Genomic DNA, 14,025 nt, shown 5'->3' on the forward strand with positions numbered 1-14,025 from the left:
AATTGATGCAACCACTATGGAGAACAGTGTGGAGGGGCCTCAAAAAAATAAAACTAGAACTACTAAGGTCCAGCAATTCCACTTCTGATTATGCATTTGAAGAAAACAAACATAATTTGCAAAGATGTCTGTACCTCCATGTTCATTAGAGCATTATTTACAATAACTGAGACATGACACAACCCAAGAGTCCGCTGACGGAATGGGTAAAGAAAATGTGACATATGACATACAGAGAGACTATCATTCAGCCACTAAAAACAATGAAATCTTGCTATTTGCAACAACATGGATGATTCCTGAGGGTATCATTCTGAAATACATCAGACAGAGAAAGACAAATACTGTATGATCTCAATTATATGTGGAATCTAAAAAATAAAACAAAAATGAATTTACAGATACAGAGAATAGATTGGTGGCTGCCAGAGGTGGTGGGAGGGAATTGGTAAAATGAGTAAAGGTACAAATTTCAGCTATAAAATAAATAAGTCACAGGGATGCAACATACAGCATGGTGAATATAGTTAATGATACTGTATTGCACATCTGAAAGCTGCTAAGAGAGTAGATCTTTTAAGTTCGTACCACAAGTAAAAAAAAACTTGTACTAGCAACGTACAGTGATGAACATTACCAACTACTGTAGTGATCATTTTGCTAATGGACTTATACAAATAACAAATCCTTGCATTGTATGTCTAATATAATATTATTAGTTTATCAATTTTATCTCAATTAACAGTAAAATATATTTTTAAAAAGGTTAGATGTTCTAATTAATAAAAACAAAAAACAACAAATTACTTGGGACATCCTTTCACTGATGGCCCAACTCAGACACCAAAATTAGGATAGATTACAGCAGAAAATACAGCTGTTAAAAATGAAAATAAAGACAACGCAGAAACACATAAAATGCTGATGATACAATGTGAAGAGAAAAAAAGTCAGAACACAAAATTATATTTATACAATGAATAGAAATCTGTAAAAATAGCTATGCAGGAGGCCAAGGGTTATGCAATAATAAAATAGTTGTCTTGGATATTTTGATCCCCTCCTATCCTGCCACCACACAAAAAACTGAGTTTTTCATTATTTTATTCAATATCACAACAGCTTTTAGAATAGTCATCCAACAACTGGATAATCCAACTAACAAAACCCTCCAAAACAAGAGATTTCAACTAAAGAAAATCCCTAAACGGAACCAATGAGCACATAAGGAACTCAATCATCTGTCTTCTTGACTGAAGAAAACATCTCCAGAATTAAGACAGATTCAGTATCATCACCCCACTAACAAATGGGCTGTTTGGTTCACTCATCAAGTAAAAGAAAGTAAAACATGAAATGCTACTATCCTGACAACTCCATGTGAAATTGGAGGAAGGACAATCAGACAGAGGAACCTAAATACTTGACTCATGACCCAGGTGACTCTAGTGCTCATCTCCTCATGGGAGGGGACTTAGCTTCTTTGACTGCAATTCACTGTGACTGTTTGGAATATTACTATTTCCTCTTGTGGATATTTTATTTCATTGTATTGCCAGAATAAAGACCATCTGGCAAGCCATCCCTTCAGATCGTCTTTCTCAAGCAGTTAATGTTTACTAGAGCAGCTACAAAAGCATGACTGGAAGATGTCAGAGCAAACAGCAGGGAAGAGAAAGTCAGGCAATATCACTAATTTTACATCTATAATATTTAAAATTCACAGAAGATGAACATTACCTTGTGCTCAGTCTCCGAGGGGGTCCTTTCAATTGCCTGGAAAAACAAGGGTCACAAAAATATTACAACACATAAGAACACGTTTGAACCAATCTGCTCAACTGGCAAACCATCATCTATTATTTCTACTTGACTGACTTTCTTTTCTTTTTTTTTTTGACTGACATTCAAGACTTTTATTTCAACTACCTTTACTTACACATCCGTCACTGATTGCCACCCACTTCTTCCTCAATGTTCAAAGATCTCACTCACCTTAATCCAGGCTTCTGAAATGATTTTCTCGTATCTAATAGCTGACTTTATTACATCAAAGAGAAGAGTAACACAGTCTTGACCGCTGTTTTCTCGATTTCCTGAAAAACTACAAGTAGCAGAGGGAAAGGAAATCATTCTTACCAGAGAAGAACCTGTAAGATCTGGATTCCTGCTTCCTAGGCATGTGCCTTAAAACTAGTCACAACTTCATGCGTAAAATGGCTAATAAAAATTTATTGCAGTCTATCAGGGATTGATGTGAATAGCAAAGTGAATACACACAAACACATTCTTGTATATATACATACTTATAAATATTATCTGAAAAACAATAGCAGTACATTATTGTGATATTACTACATAATTTGTAGTTGTAAATATTAACATCTTCTGTCCTGGCTCCACAATAAATGTCAGAAAACTTTCCGCTCATGTGAGAAAAAGGGTGATAACTGTCCATGAGTTTATACCTTGCTTGTCCTTTATTTCTCAACTTGCTTAGAGAAACCTGGAACTGTGAAGGCAAAATACAGTGCTGCAGATCCAACTTCTCTCGAAGCTCAGAAATTACCTACAGCAAATAAATGTGTTAGCTGTGTGTTCTGATCATTCATAGCAGCTAGGCACAATTTATTTTTCCAACAGAAGAACAGTAACATTTTCCTCAAAGACTGAGAAAGAATTATTAAATTAAATGAATTATTAAACAAGGCAGTTAGAAAAAGACAGTTGATGAAAATAACTAATGCGACTACAGTATGTCATGCTCCTTAAAATTCCAGAATTCCTTGAGGCATTACACTGAAATAGCAAATATAACCAAAGCAGCTTATATAGAACAATAAGTCTGACTAGTACATCCATTCTCTCCCCTGAATACTATCTGGACTAATCAGCATTATCAATTAGTTTCAGGACAGAGCAGAGCAATCAGAACCTTTTAAACAATGTATCTTGATATATCTTCCTCTAGGTTAGGCTTCTTTTGACTGCTGAGTTTCACAAGAGCACCACAGCTATTCTCTGTACTCTCCAGGATATAATACCCTACAGTATTTGTCGGGAAACAGCAGAGTACCTCAAGTGCATCTGTGGGGGTTACCGAATGAAGAATGAATTTGATGATCACAGGTAAGTCGTCCAAACTGACAGATGACAGCTTACTCATCACTAACTGGCGGACCTAAACACAAAAACACAAAAATCTTACATATTTCCATGTTAATATCTCAATCTAGTAACAATCATTAGGTAAAATTAGAAAAATTATTTCTTTCACTCAGCTTCTCACTTGCAATTTCAGAAGAAAAACACATTTTATTTTTTTCCAAATTACAAGCTCTCAACTGTTAATGCTACAGCTTCTTAAAAAACAGACAGATGATAAATATAGAGGTGTTATTATCCTACATTTTGGAGCCTGAATTTTCCACTGGCTACAGAAAGGCATAAAAATTTGTTATTCCTATGGGAGCAGTTTGTAAATACGCAGGCAACACAGAAGATTTCCACTAAAACTTACTGCTTAAAAACAAAACAGTTCATATATCACAGTATAGCATATGAAATTCATAAAAAAAAAAAAAGAGTAGGTGTCATTCAGCACTGTTTCAAAATGAAATTTTCATTATATACAATTGGTCCAGGGCAATGAATGACTGACATTGGTTCTGGGAGGCAAGAAGACTAGCTCTGTTTCTGGAGAACCGAGTCCTCCCTACCTTAGTCAGGAGCTTTGACTCAAGTTGGAGGCTAGAAAGGACATCCAGGATCGGGACGGTGAGCAGAGTATTCTCTGTTAGAAGGTCACTGGGAACAGTGGAAAACAAATTATGCAACTTTTAACAGAACTGAGCAAGTAATGACTTGGGAAAATCATCCAAGGTATGCAAAGAGAGGATATACTTAGCTCCCATTAAATTCTATCTGTAGTATGTTTCATTAAAATTCTCTTGAGTAAAAATAATACATGCACATTTTGAAAAATTCAAACAACAACAAGAAACCCTATCTCATCATCCCCACTACTCAGAGGAAATCACTGCTGAGTTTGGTACATATCCTTCCTCAGAAAAGGAAAATGAAAAGCCACAACAATTACAATGAAGTATGATAAATATGACACCTATACGTGCAGGCTGCTACAGCAGCACAGAGTAGAGAAGGATAGCAATGGATTCTAAAAGAAAGTTATACAAAAGGACAGGCAGGCAAAGTGAGGGGTTTAGTGCTACACACAGAAGGAGCAGTCTGCCCAAAAGTACAAAGGAACGAAATCACTAGACATTTGTGGAGATAGATTTACAGATAACTACAGAAAAGGAGGTATTACAAATCGAAGTTTTTAATTACTTCTAGGATAAATACACAGTTGCATTACCCTTTCTTCATTACTGCTCTATCAATTAGAATTTTTCACATAAATGTTAGAAAGCAATGGATCTCTGCAATGGATCTGACACAACCATGTGCATGAGAATGAATCATTTAGGGACCAAAGAACGTTGCTGTTTAATAGGTTCCATAAACCATGTGGATGTGCAGTCATGATTGAGGACACCCGTGGGTAGAGGAAATGCTGACAAAACAAAAAAAATGCTAATAAACAAAGGAAAGTTTACGTCTCCACAGATCAAATTTATATACCTAATCCTAAGCCAGACTTCATATTCACAACAGATACATAGATCTACTTAAATATATATTATTAGAAAAACAAGTCAAATTCAATATCCCAGTAAGACAAGTATTATTCTCTTTTATACAGAAACACAATATTATTACTCTTTTTATACTGCGGCAACAGGCTCCCACAGTGAAGTCTTGCTCAAGATAGCAACAAGGTGCTTACCCACCTGAGCTCTTTCCCCACATCAGCATGCTGGGAATCCCCTAGGATCTCAGGTAGGCTGATGACAAAGTCATGTTGCAGGTACAACGGAGCAACACTGATCAGCTGCATGATCTTGGTGGTGAGATCCTGCAGTGGAGGACACTATTTATAAGAACTGTAACACAGCATCCAGAATAGAGAAAGACTTCCTACTCACAAAATATAGAGCTGGAATTATTTTGTGTACAATCTGACAACTACACATACTAAGTCACTTCAGTCGTGTCTGACTCTGTGCGACCCCATCCCGGGATTCTCCAGGCAAGAACACTGGAGTGGGTTGCCATTTCCTTCTCCAATGCATAAAAGTGAAAAATGAAAGTGAAGTCGCTCAGTCATGTCCAACTCTTCGCGACCCCATGGACTACAGCCTACCAGGCTCCTCCATCCATGGGATTTTCCAGGCAAGAGTAAACTACACATACACCCAAGCTCAAAATCTAAAATCAGAAGTAAATCACCTAGAGATTTTTCACAAATGAGACGGTATCTATATTAAAAAAAAGAAACAAAAAAGTAGGCTGGATGGCATATTATCTAGTATCTTTATTTCACTTAATATTTACACCTCTACTCCCTTTTTTAAAAGGTAGGGATCTGTGTTGCTCAAGGATACACAATTAATAAGTGCCAGACCCAAAATTCTAGCCCAGATGAGACTCCAAAACTCATGTTCTTCCAAATAAAGACTTAGCCTTTGAATGTGGCAAAACTTAGTAGAATGATTTTAAGAACTCTGAAGAGTAAGCACAAGGCTCAAAACAGATTAATCTTTACCAAGGTACTTAATAACAAAACTCCCAAAGAAACTTTCCTCAATATGTAATTAAATCAAAACATCTGCAGTGAAGTAGGATGGTTTCAGATCTCACTTTTTTTGAAAAATAAAACATAATAATCTCTGTATTTTGAGAAATTCGTGAATTCCATCCAAACAATTAATTTAATAAATCACATCCAGTCATCATAGTTATGGGCTTCCCTATGGGCTTTTACAGTTTTTAATATCCACATGATATACCTATATGGGCTTCCCTAGTGGCTCAGCTGATAAAGAATCCGCCTGCAATGCAGGAGACCTGGGTTTGATCCCTGGGTTGGGAAGATCCCTTGGAGAAAGGAAAGGCTACCCACTCCAGTATTCTGGCCTGGAGAATTCCAAGGACTATCCATGGGGTTGCAAAGAGTTGGACAAGACTCTTCACTTCCATCACAGTGAGATATATTTCTTTTTTTTGAAGACATTTAAATAATGAAATAACCGTGATTTTCAAACTACGAAAGCTAAAAAAGCTAATGGATAGAAAAATATGAATTTCCTGTCTAGAAAGGCAAAAAACCCTGCAAATTCCAAAGGTTTGGTGTTAAGTGTAGAAAACACACTCTCTAAAGACAAGAGACCAAAAAAGTCCCCAAGCCTACCTTACTATCCACAACTCGGTCCAGCCACTTCAGCTGATTGATGATGAGTCGAGGTATGCTGATTCCATCACTGTTCACTCTGAAATGTTAGGGTAGATGAGAAATCAGGAACGTAGCCTGTCTGACCTACGCAGCAGGAAACATTAATACTGCATCTAACATCTCAGCCATTCAATTAACATTTACTAAACACTAACCTACAGGTTGCACACTGCGGTAGACATACAGGTGATACAAAAAAACATAAGACATATGCATGTATGTTGAGAAAGATGTCTGGAAGAAGACACACTGAACTGTTAGTGACTATACCTGGGGAGGGTTGAGAGGGGAAGAAAGGTCTGAAGAGTATCTCTTAAAATACATAAACAATTTTAAAAATAAAGATTATTAATAAATTGGGCAAGAGAAATTATTTTAAAAGGTAAAAACTAATTACCTAGATGTGATAAGTACTGAAACAGCAGAATATTTTTTACTGGTATAGAAACCTAGAAGGTCAGATGAGATTATGTCTGTGGAAGTATCAAAAACCATCCATATATGGATGAAAAAAAGTTGGCTCAGTATTATATCCCCTAAGGTGACAGTCTTTGCCTTCTTCCGAGCCTCCTGTGTCTAAGTTTTGGATTACCCGCAACTCCTCTTCTTGACAACACTCAATTTTTGTTTATAATAGTCAAGTTTAACTACTAAAAAAGACTAGCCAGGACACAAATCATCTAGTGAAATCTATTCAGGCAAAGCATGAATTTTTAAAGATAAACCTTCAAGTTTACTATTAATACATATAAGACACTGAAAAAGCACATTTTAAAAAGGAGAAAAAAATGACCTGAATCCTCTCATCCAGAGATGTCCATCACTGACATACATGTCTATGTAAATGTATGTGAATGATTTTTTGTAACAAAATATTGAGTGAACTGTAAATATGACTTGCAACCTGAATTTTTTTAATTAGATGGTATTATATAATCCTTTTTATAATTTTTAATGTCCACATGATATACCTATACTAATTTACTTAACCAATCCCTTATACTTGAAAATCTGTTTACAATTTTTATTTTAAACAGTAATAATATTCATTACTGCTTTCATTCAGAGCTACTACCTTAGGATAAATTAGGAGGTATAGCTGAACATAAAGCAAAATCTAAGGTTTTGATACACACAACTTCCTGATCTTCAGAGTGATTATATTGCTTTATATTTGTTTACCAGTGACGTACGAACTGGCTTGTTCATTACACTCAACAAGGGAGATCCTTTGAGAGTAAAAAAAACATTATTTGAAATTGTTGTCTTTGATTTATTAATGAACTTGAGCATTAAAAAACATTTAATGCTCTTATATTTCTTCTCTGTGAATTATCTATTCATGATCTTTATCTACTTTTCTATTAGGCTGCTCTTTTTTTCCTTATTTTTTTAAATCAAACAAACAAACAAACTGTGTTTGTTTTTCTTTTTTGGCCATGTCACATGGCTTGCAGGATCTTAGTTCCCCATCCAGGGATCAAACCTGGGCCCCTGATAGTGAAAGCCTAGAATCTTAACCATTAAAGTACATTTCTAAAAAATGGTAGCACACGTACAGTATAAAACTGAAAAGGTAAAGAATAGTACTAAGACAACATCTGACTCCAACCAACTGGCTCCCCTCCTTGGAAACAATCACTACCACCAGTTTATCGTGTATCCTTCTAGGAAAACATAGACATGTTACTAAAATTTCAAAGTCACCACAGTTAAACTTGAGTAGTCACTTAAAAATCAGGAGTCATGATAAATACGACCAATGATGTTTCAGAGCAATCTTTTCAGAGAAACATAAGTACAACAGGGTATATAACTTCACTTACTTTTCAAAAAGAAATTCTGGCAACTTTTCAAATAAGACTTTGATAATGGCAGGCTAAAAAAGAAGACACAGGGAGTTAGGAGATGGTCTCGAATGTACAAAAGAAATGAACAATTAGTGGTAATTCTCTCCATCAAGATTCTTGGAGGCAAAACCCTGCTATAATTGAAATCCTCATTTTAAGAATGTCCACCTGAATGCTTCCTATATTTTGAACAGAACATATTGGAATACAAAAATTTATCAATAATCCACCCTCTGAAAAATTGCAAAATGACTACCAAGGCAATACTAAAATAATCAGATAATCAATAGTATGATTAATTATAATGACAACTGTTAACCCATGACATGCAAATTTTAACAGATTATCAAATAGTTTGCAATAAAGAAGATTTTTCTTCAGGAGAACAAGGGAGCTCTTATAGATTTAAGTGAACTAAATGATATTCAAGATTTCCAATGAAAAGGAAGAGAGAATGCTAAGATTAACAGTGGGAGAAATTGTCTACTAAATAGAGAGACAAAGAGGAGGAAAATGGCAAAATCTAGTTAATAAGCAAATACAAAGCTAAACGGGAGATGATGCAGATGTGAATATAGCAGAGACATATGTGGTATACAGAGCACATAGCATGAAGCTTTACAAAATAGGAAGCAGAGGCTGACCGAACAAACAAGACTTCAGGATATAATACGCTAATCAGCTCAGTCCAAACCACAGATATTGCTCTCCAGATTCATCTCAGCAACAGGGCTGTGGGAAACTGCTACAAATTCAAATGCTCCTATTAACCCTGCTCTATCCTGTGCTCCAGCCATTTATACTTGGGCATGCACCACAACTCAAATCCATAAGATGTTCACACAAAAAGTGGCACAGCCTTACCTGTAATATGTCAATCCCCAGAAGCAGTTTAATCAGGCTCTTACAGTAAGATGTACCCATGCTGTTAAAAAAAAAAGAGAGAGAGAAATTTGTTTTCTATTTTGTGTTACTGTTTTTATTATCCTTTGTCCATAAAATTGGTTAAATATCTAGTTTTTTAGGAGAAACTATCCTGTTAGAGAAGAAATACAGCACATGAGAAGACAGCTCTTAAGTCACAGAGAAATAAAGAGTTGAAATTGTTACCAACAGAGGTGACATACATTCTAGAAAACATTCTGGATTCTTAGTCTCAGTATCCTGAACTTAATAATTTAAAAGTTAGGCTAAAACTCTGAGAAAAAGAGAGCTATAAATCAAAAGCAAACTTCAAAAAAAAAAATTGCATTCTATCTAACCTCCCCACACCCCTCAATCCAACTAGTGTAAAATTTCACCAAGACTCAATGACTCATCTCCATACCTGGTTTCCTCATCCTGCAGACGTTCACAAGACAAAAGGCAATTCCTGAAACTATCCTGGTCCTCAATGTAAGACTCCAGGCCACTAATGAACTCGTCTATTATCTTGGTAACATTAAAAAAAACAAAAGTAAAAATTTTAGTTTAACATTTGCTGTGGGTTAGTAAAAATGATTCTAGCACATTCAACTTAATGCCAGTGACTTTAAATTCCCAACTGAAGAGTACTGCTGGCAAAAAAAAAAAAAAGTACTAGGGAGAAAATACATACTGTGGGATAAGAAGGATGTTTCCTCAGAGTCTGAAAGAGTTTCTTTTGGAAAACGATTTGATCCACAGCTATGAGAAAAGAAGACTAGTTGGTCCCCAGTGTCTTGAACACTTCTGACTATAGTCTCCCTTTCCTAAGACCTACGTTCCTGTCTGATGAAACCAATAAAAGTATTCTCAACCTAATAAACCCACAGCAAAACAGAATTAGCATTAGTAAAGGATAGCCACTAAGTATTAAAAAAAAAAAGATGCCATAACCTTAGCTGAATGGAATAATCTATGTTCCCAAAGTAGGGCCTTTTATGGCTTTATTTAGAAATTTTCCTCTGCAATTATTCTAACCCAGATAAATACTCTATGGGTATTTATTTTGTCACAAGAAAAAAAAGTAATACTATATATAACATTCTTTCTTTAAAAAAAAAAGAATTAGACATACTTCACTTAACATGCATTAACTAAAATGTAATTTCAATTTCATCCTTGTCTCAAGACAGATGGTGCTCCCATTTCTAATCTTCACTGCCTCTCTAGAAAATCCATTATTCAGTTCTGAGCCCTTTCACTATACCCAGAGAAAAGATTTTCATTAAAATATTACCTAGTTGGTTCTGACTCTCTCCTGTTTTAAGAGTAATTCCTGATGTCTTAAGAAACTTTACAAAGACACTGTCATTTTCTTCAACTTCATTGTGAAGATGAGATTTCTTTGTCTTTTTGGAAAGTGGCTGCTTCCTGGCTTCTGAAAATAGAAAAAAATTTCAAGAATACAACAAAGAGTAGAACAAAGCTTTAAATGTAAACCCTAGAACAATAACCCTAGGATAATTGATGGGTTCCTGAGAGACTATACTGGAACTGATGCTGCAGTGAAATTTTATCTCTAACAAGGGTCAACAATAATGGCTTACAAACAAAACAATTAACAAACAGAATTATTTTCACCTATCGAGTTTTCTTTTGAAGAATTCAAAATATGCCACCTCTAACAAGAATAACCACAGAAATGTTTTCCACCCAAATTCTAAAGCAGTCAGGGTCTCTCATGTACTCTACAAACCACTACATTAGAATCACTGAGAAGCTTATTGGAAGCAATATTCTTCCAATTTTCTTAGGTCACATCCCAGATGTACAGAATCAAAATTTCAAGGCTGGAGCCTGGGAATCAAAATTTTTAATAATTTATATTCTGCAGGTAATAATCCTTACTTGCACCGAAGCTTAAGAACCAATGATCAGGATGCAGAGGTAGAAAGAATATGGCAGATTCTCCTACCTCATATCTTTGAGTACAAAGTCCAGACTGATTTCATCCCAAAGCTTTCAACCCATGAGAAGTAATTTTAAAAAAATAAGCAAACATAAACAAAAAGGTACGTGAGGTTCAGTACAATTATCTACTCTCCTCCCTTAATGAAGCAATGTTAGAATTGCCTTAATAGAGTGGATGAGTATAATACACAAAAGACAATCAACTACTTCTCATAGAAATACTTAGGGCTTCTGTCAATTGCATTCTCATTATAGACAGACTCTGTCCTTTTTCTTTGCCTCTGGTGTGTTTGCTTTGATATGCTATTCCTTTATATATCACCATCACAGTATTTATTCAGATCATTAATTTTTTTAAGGGAGGAAAGATGACCATAGTTTTTAAAGGGTTAGGGGCTTCCCTTGTGGCTCAGATGGTAAAGAAGCTGCCTGCAACACAGGAGACCCAGGTTCAATCCCTGGGTCAGGAAGATACCCAGAGAAGGGAATGATTACCCACTCCAGTATTCTTGCCTGGAGAACTCCATGGACAGAGGAGCCTGGTGGGCTACAGTCCGTGAGGGTCCCGAAGAGTTGGACACGACTAAGTGACTAACACAACAACAATAGGATGTTTTGGGCTTCCCTGATGGCTCAGTTGGTAAAGAATCTGCCTGCAATGTGGGAGACCTAGGGTCAATCCCTGAGTTGGGAAGATCCCCTGAAGGAGGGCATGACAACTCATTCCAGTATTCTTGCCTAGAGAATCCCCAGGGCCAGAGGAGCCTGCTGGGTTGCAGCCCATGGGGTTGCAAAAAGTCAGACACGACTGAGCGACTAAGCACAGACTATGCAGTTATCTTTGTGTCCCAGCACCTAAAGGATGTACGATAGGTAAGTTCTTATGTATGCAGATTCCTCTTATGTGGAGACTGAAACTCACAGACTATAGGTGAAAGTGAAGTCGCTCAGTCATGTCCAACTCTTTGCAACCCCATGGACTGTAGCCCACCAGGCTCCTCCATCCATGGGATTCTCCAGGCAAGAGTACTGGAGTGGGTTGCCATTTCCTTCTCCAGGGGATCTTCCTGGGCATGCCCGAAGTCATACATGCAATTAGAGGTAGAAATTCCAAATCTCCTGACACAGGATTCTGTGTGTCCTACCTGTTAAGCCTTGATGACTCCAACACTTCAAAGGAGGAACTTTATATCCCTTTTAGTGCCTCACACATTTGCTACAAAAATAAAGCAATGAATGATTAGACACTTACCAGAGGTATCTGCTGTCAGGCTCTCTTTATCCTCTGACACTGACAGTCTTCTTTTGGAAATCATTCTGACCAGTCTCCTTCAGTTAAGTTACTTTGCAGAACAAATCAGAGAACATAAGTTAGTCTGTAGAAGCTAGATAAATTCTGAGAAGTTAAAAATATTAACTCGAAGAAAACAATTAATGCTCTATCCAAAACCAAGGACTTTACAAAATGCTCTCTAAGCCAGATCTTGAGAAAATTTCAACTCCTCTTTCTGGTCAATACTTGCTTATTTTCACGACTTGTTTACCTAGTTGCTTCTTTAGCCAGATCACTTTTCTCTTGCTGAAGAATAAAACCCACAGTTCTCTGACATTGAAGATCCTTCACCATTTAGCCCCAATCTACTACTCCTTTAACTCATTAATCCAAAACTCCAATGTTGGGGCCTGGGCTAGGTGTTGGGGTTACATCTGTGAATGAAAAATGATTCCTGCTGCAACTGAAATGCTGTTCTCTGCCTGCAAATTACTCCTTCTCCTTAAAGTCTCAATCAAATGTCTTCTTCCTTGAAAACTGGACTCCTATCCCCAAAGGAGATTACTCCTCCAGCTTTCCTGCTCCAGAGTATATGTAAGAAACCTTAGGACACACTAGACTGAGGGGCTCCTTGAGAGCAGGAATCCAGTGTTGTTTATCTTGGGTATCCCTAGGGCCCAGCATGGTACCTAGCATTAAAAAAAAAAAAATTCTGAGAATATTTGCTAAATGAGAATGGCTGGCAGGAAGGTAAATACTAATATCTAACAAAAACTATTGAGTCTTTTATATCTAATACTTCGTTTATTTCTCCCAAAACTTTTTGAGGTAGGTACCATTACTCTCAAGACGCCTGAGTTCAATCTCTAGGTCGGGAAGATCCCCTGCAGTAGGAAATGGCAACCTACTTCAGTATTTCTGCCTGGAAAATTCCATGACCAGTGGCAGAGCTGGGATTCCAATTTAGCAATCCGGCTCCAGGAACTGTCTGTCTCTTAACTACCACCCAATATATAGTTCCAACAATATTTACCATTTACTACTTACCAAGAGTCATGCTAAGCATTTTCTTTATCCTTTGCCTCGTTTACTATTTATAAGCATTATCAACCATTCTACAGAAGGAAAAACTAAGGCAAGTCATGGCCTCAGGACTTCAGGGAACACACCCTTAACACGTGCTAACCCGTCCAGCAGCCTCAAACCCGGGGAAACCAGGAGGGCTGCCTGGACTAGGTTCTCCGGGGAGGGGCGGGGGGCGAGGATGGGGGTAAAGTCTCTCCTCGCTTCGTCTTTTTAATGACTCAGGAAGGTACCTCGAGGTATTATCCCGCGACTAGACAGCTGAAGAAGCTGAGGTTGAGGGCACGGAGGCTCAGAGGTAAAGGCCAGACTCTGTTGGGACCGAGAAACCAGGCCGTAAGGTCGCGAAGCCTCGAGAGACGACGACCGCTGCCCCCACTCACCCACAGAGGCGGCGTCGCCGGCCCTCCTCTTCGACTTTCCCGCCCGGTACGACGCCACACTGACGCCACTGCAGCGCGCCCTCGCCGTGACGTAAAACATCCGCGCCGGAAGTGGGCGGCCCGGCGGCCCGGCTAGGGACAGGATTCAAGGGACACCGCCGCCGTAGGGTCCGGGGCTCGCCTGGTTGAGGGGCGTGAGAAGGACCA

At 37.6% G+C, this 14,025-nt stretch overlaps 1 protein-coding gene across 4 annotated transcripts in view; it reads right to left on the bottom strand.

The window, feature by feature from the left end:
- FANCD2 (FA complementation group D2) overlaps positions 1-13,944 on the bottom strand; it is a 51,904-nt gene extending 37,960 nt beyond the window's left edge. For 2 of the 4 annotated variants that reach the window (XM_043885873.1, XM_043885870.1), the window contains exons 1-14: positions 13,819-13,944; positions 12,332-12,422; positions 10,406-10,546; positions 9,803-9,870; positions 9,533-9,636; positions 9,070-9,130; positions 8,182-8,234; positions 6,314-6,392; positions 4,854-4,978; positions 3,720-3,807; positions 3,077-3,181; positions 2,469-2,569; positions 1,996-2,104; positions 1,741-1,776 (exon numbers count right to left, since the gene is read on the bottom strand). In XM_043885873.1, coding sequence (XP_043741808.1) covers positions 1,741-1,776; positions 1,996-2,104; positions 2,469-2,569; positions 3,077-3,181; positions 3,720-3,807; positions 4,854-4,978; positions 6,314-6,392; positions 8,182-8,234; positions 9,070-9,130; positions 9,533-9,636; positions 9,803-9,870; positions 10,406-10,546; positions 12,332-12,395 — 1,134 coding nt within the window. In that variant the 5' untranslated portion in view covers positions 12,396-12,422; positions 13,819-13,944. Of the gene's footprint in view, positions 1-1,740; positions 1,777-1,995; positions 2,105-2,468; positions 2,570-3,076; positions 3,182-3,719; positions 3,808-4,853; positions 4,979-6,313; positions 6,393-8,181; positions 8,235-9,069; positions 9,131-9,532; positions 9,637-9,802; positions 9,871-10,405; positions 10,547-12,331; positions 12,423-13,399; positions 13,603-13,668 lie in introns of those variants that run through there. The other 2 variants (XM_043885871.1, XM_043885872.1) reach the window with 2 other exon arrangements.
- Between the last annotated feature and the right edge of the window lie 81 nt (positions 13,945-14,025).

The sequence above is a fragment of the Cervus elaphus genome, chromosome 24 (genome assembly GCF_910594005.1).
Source record: "Cervus elaphus chromosome 24, mCerEla1.1, whole genome shotgun sequence".
NCBI classification, from domain to species: Eukaryota; Metazoa; Chordata; class Mammalia; order Artiodactyla; family Cervidae; genus Cervus; species Cervus elaphus.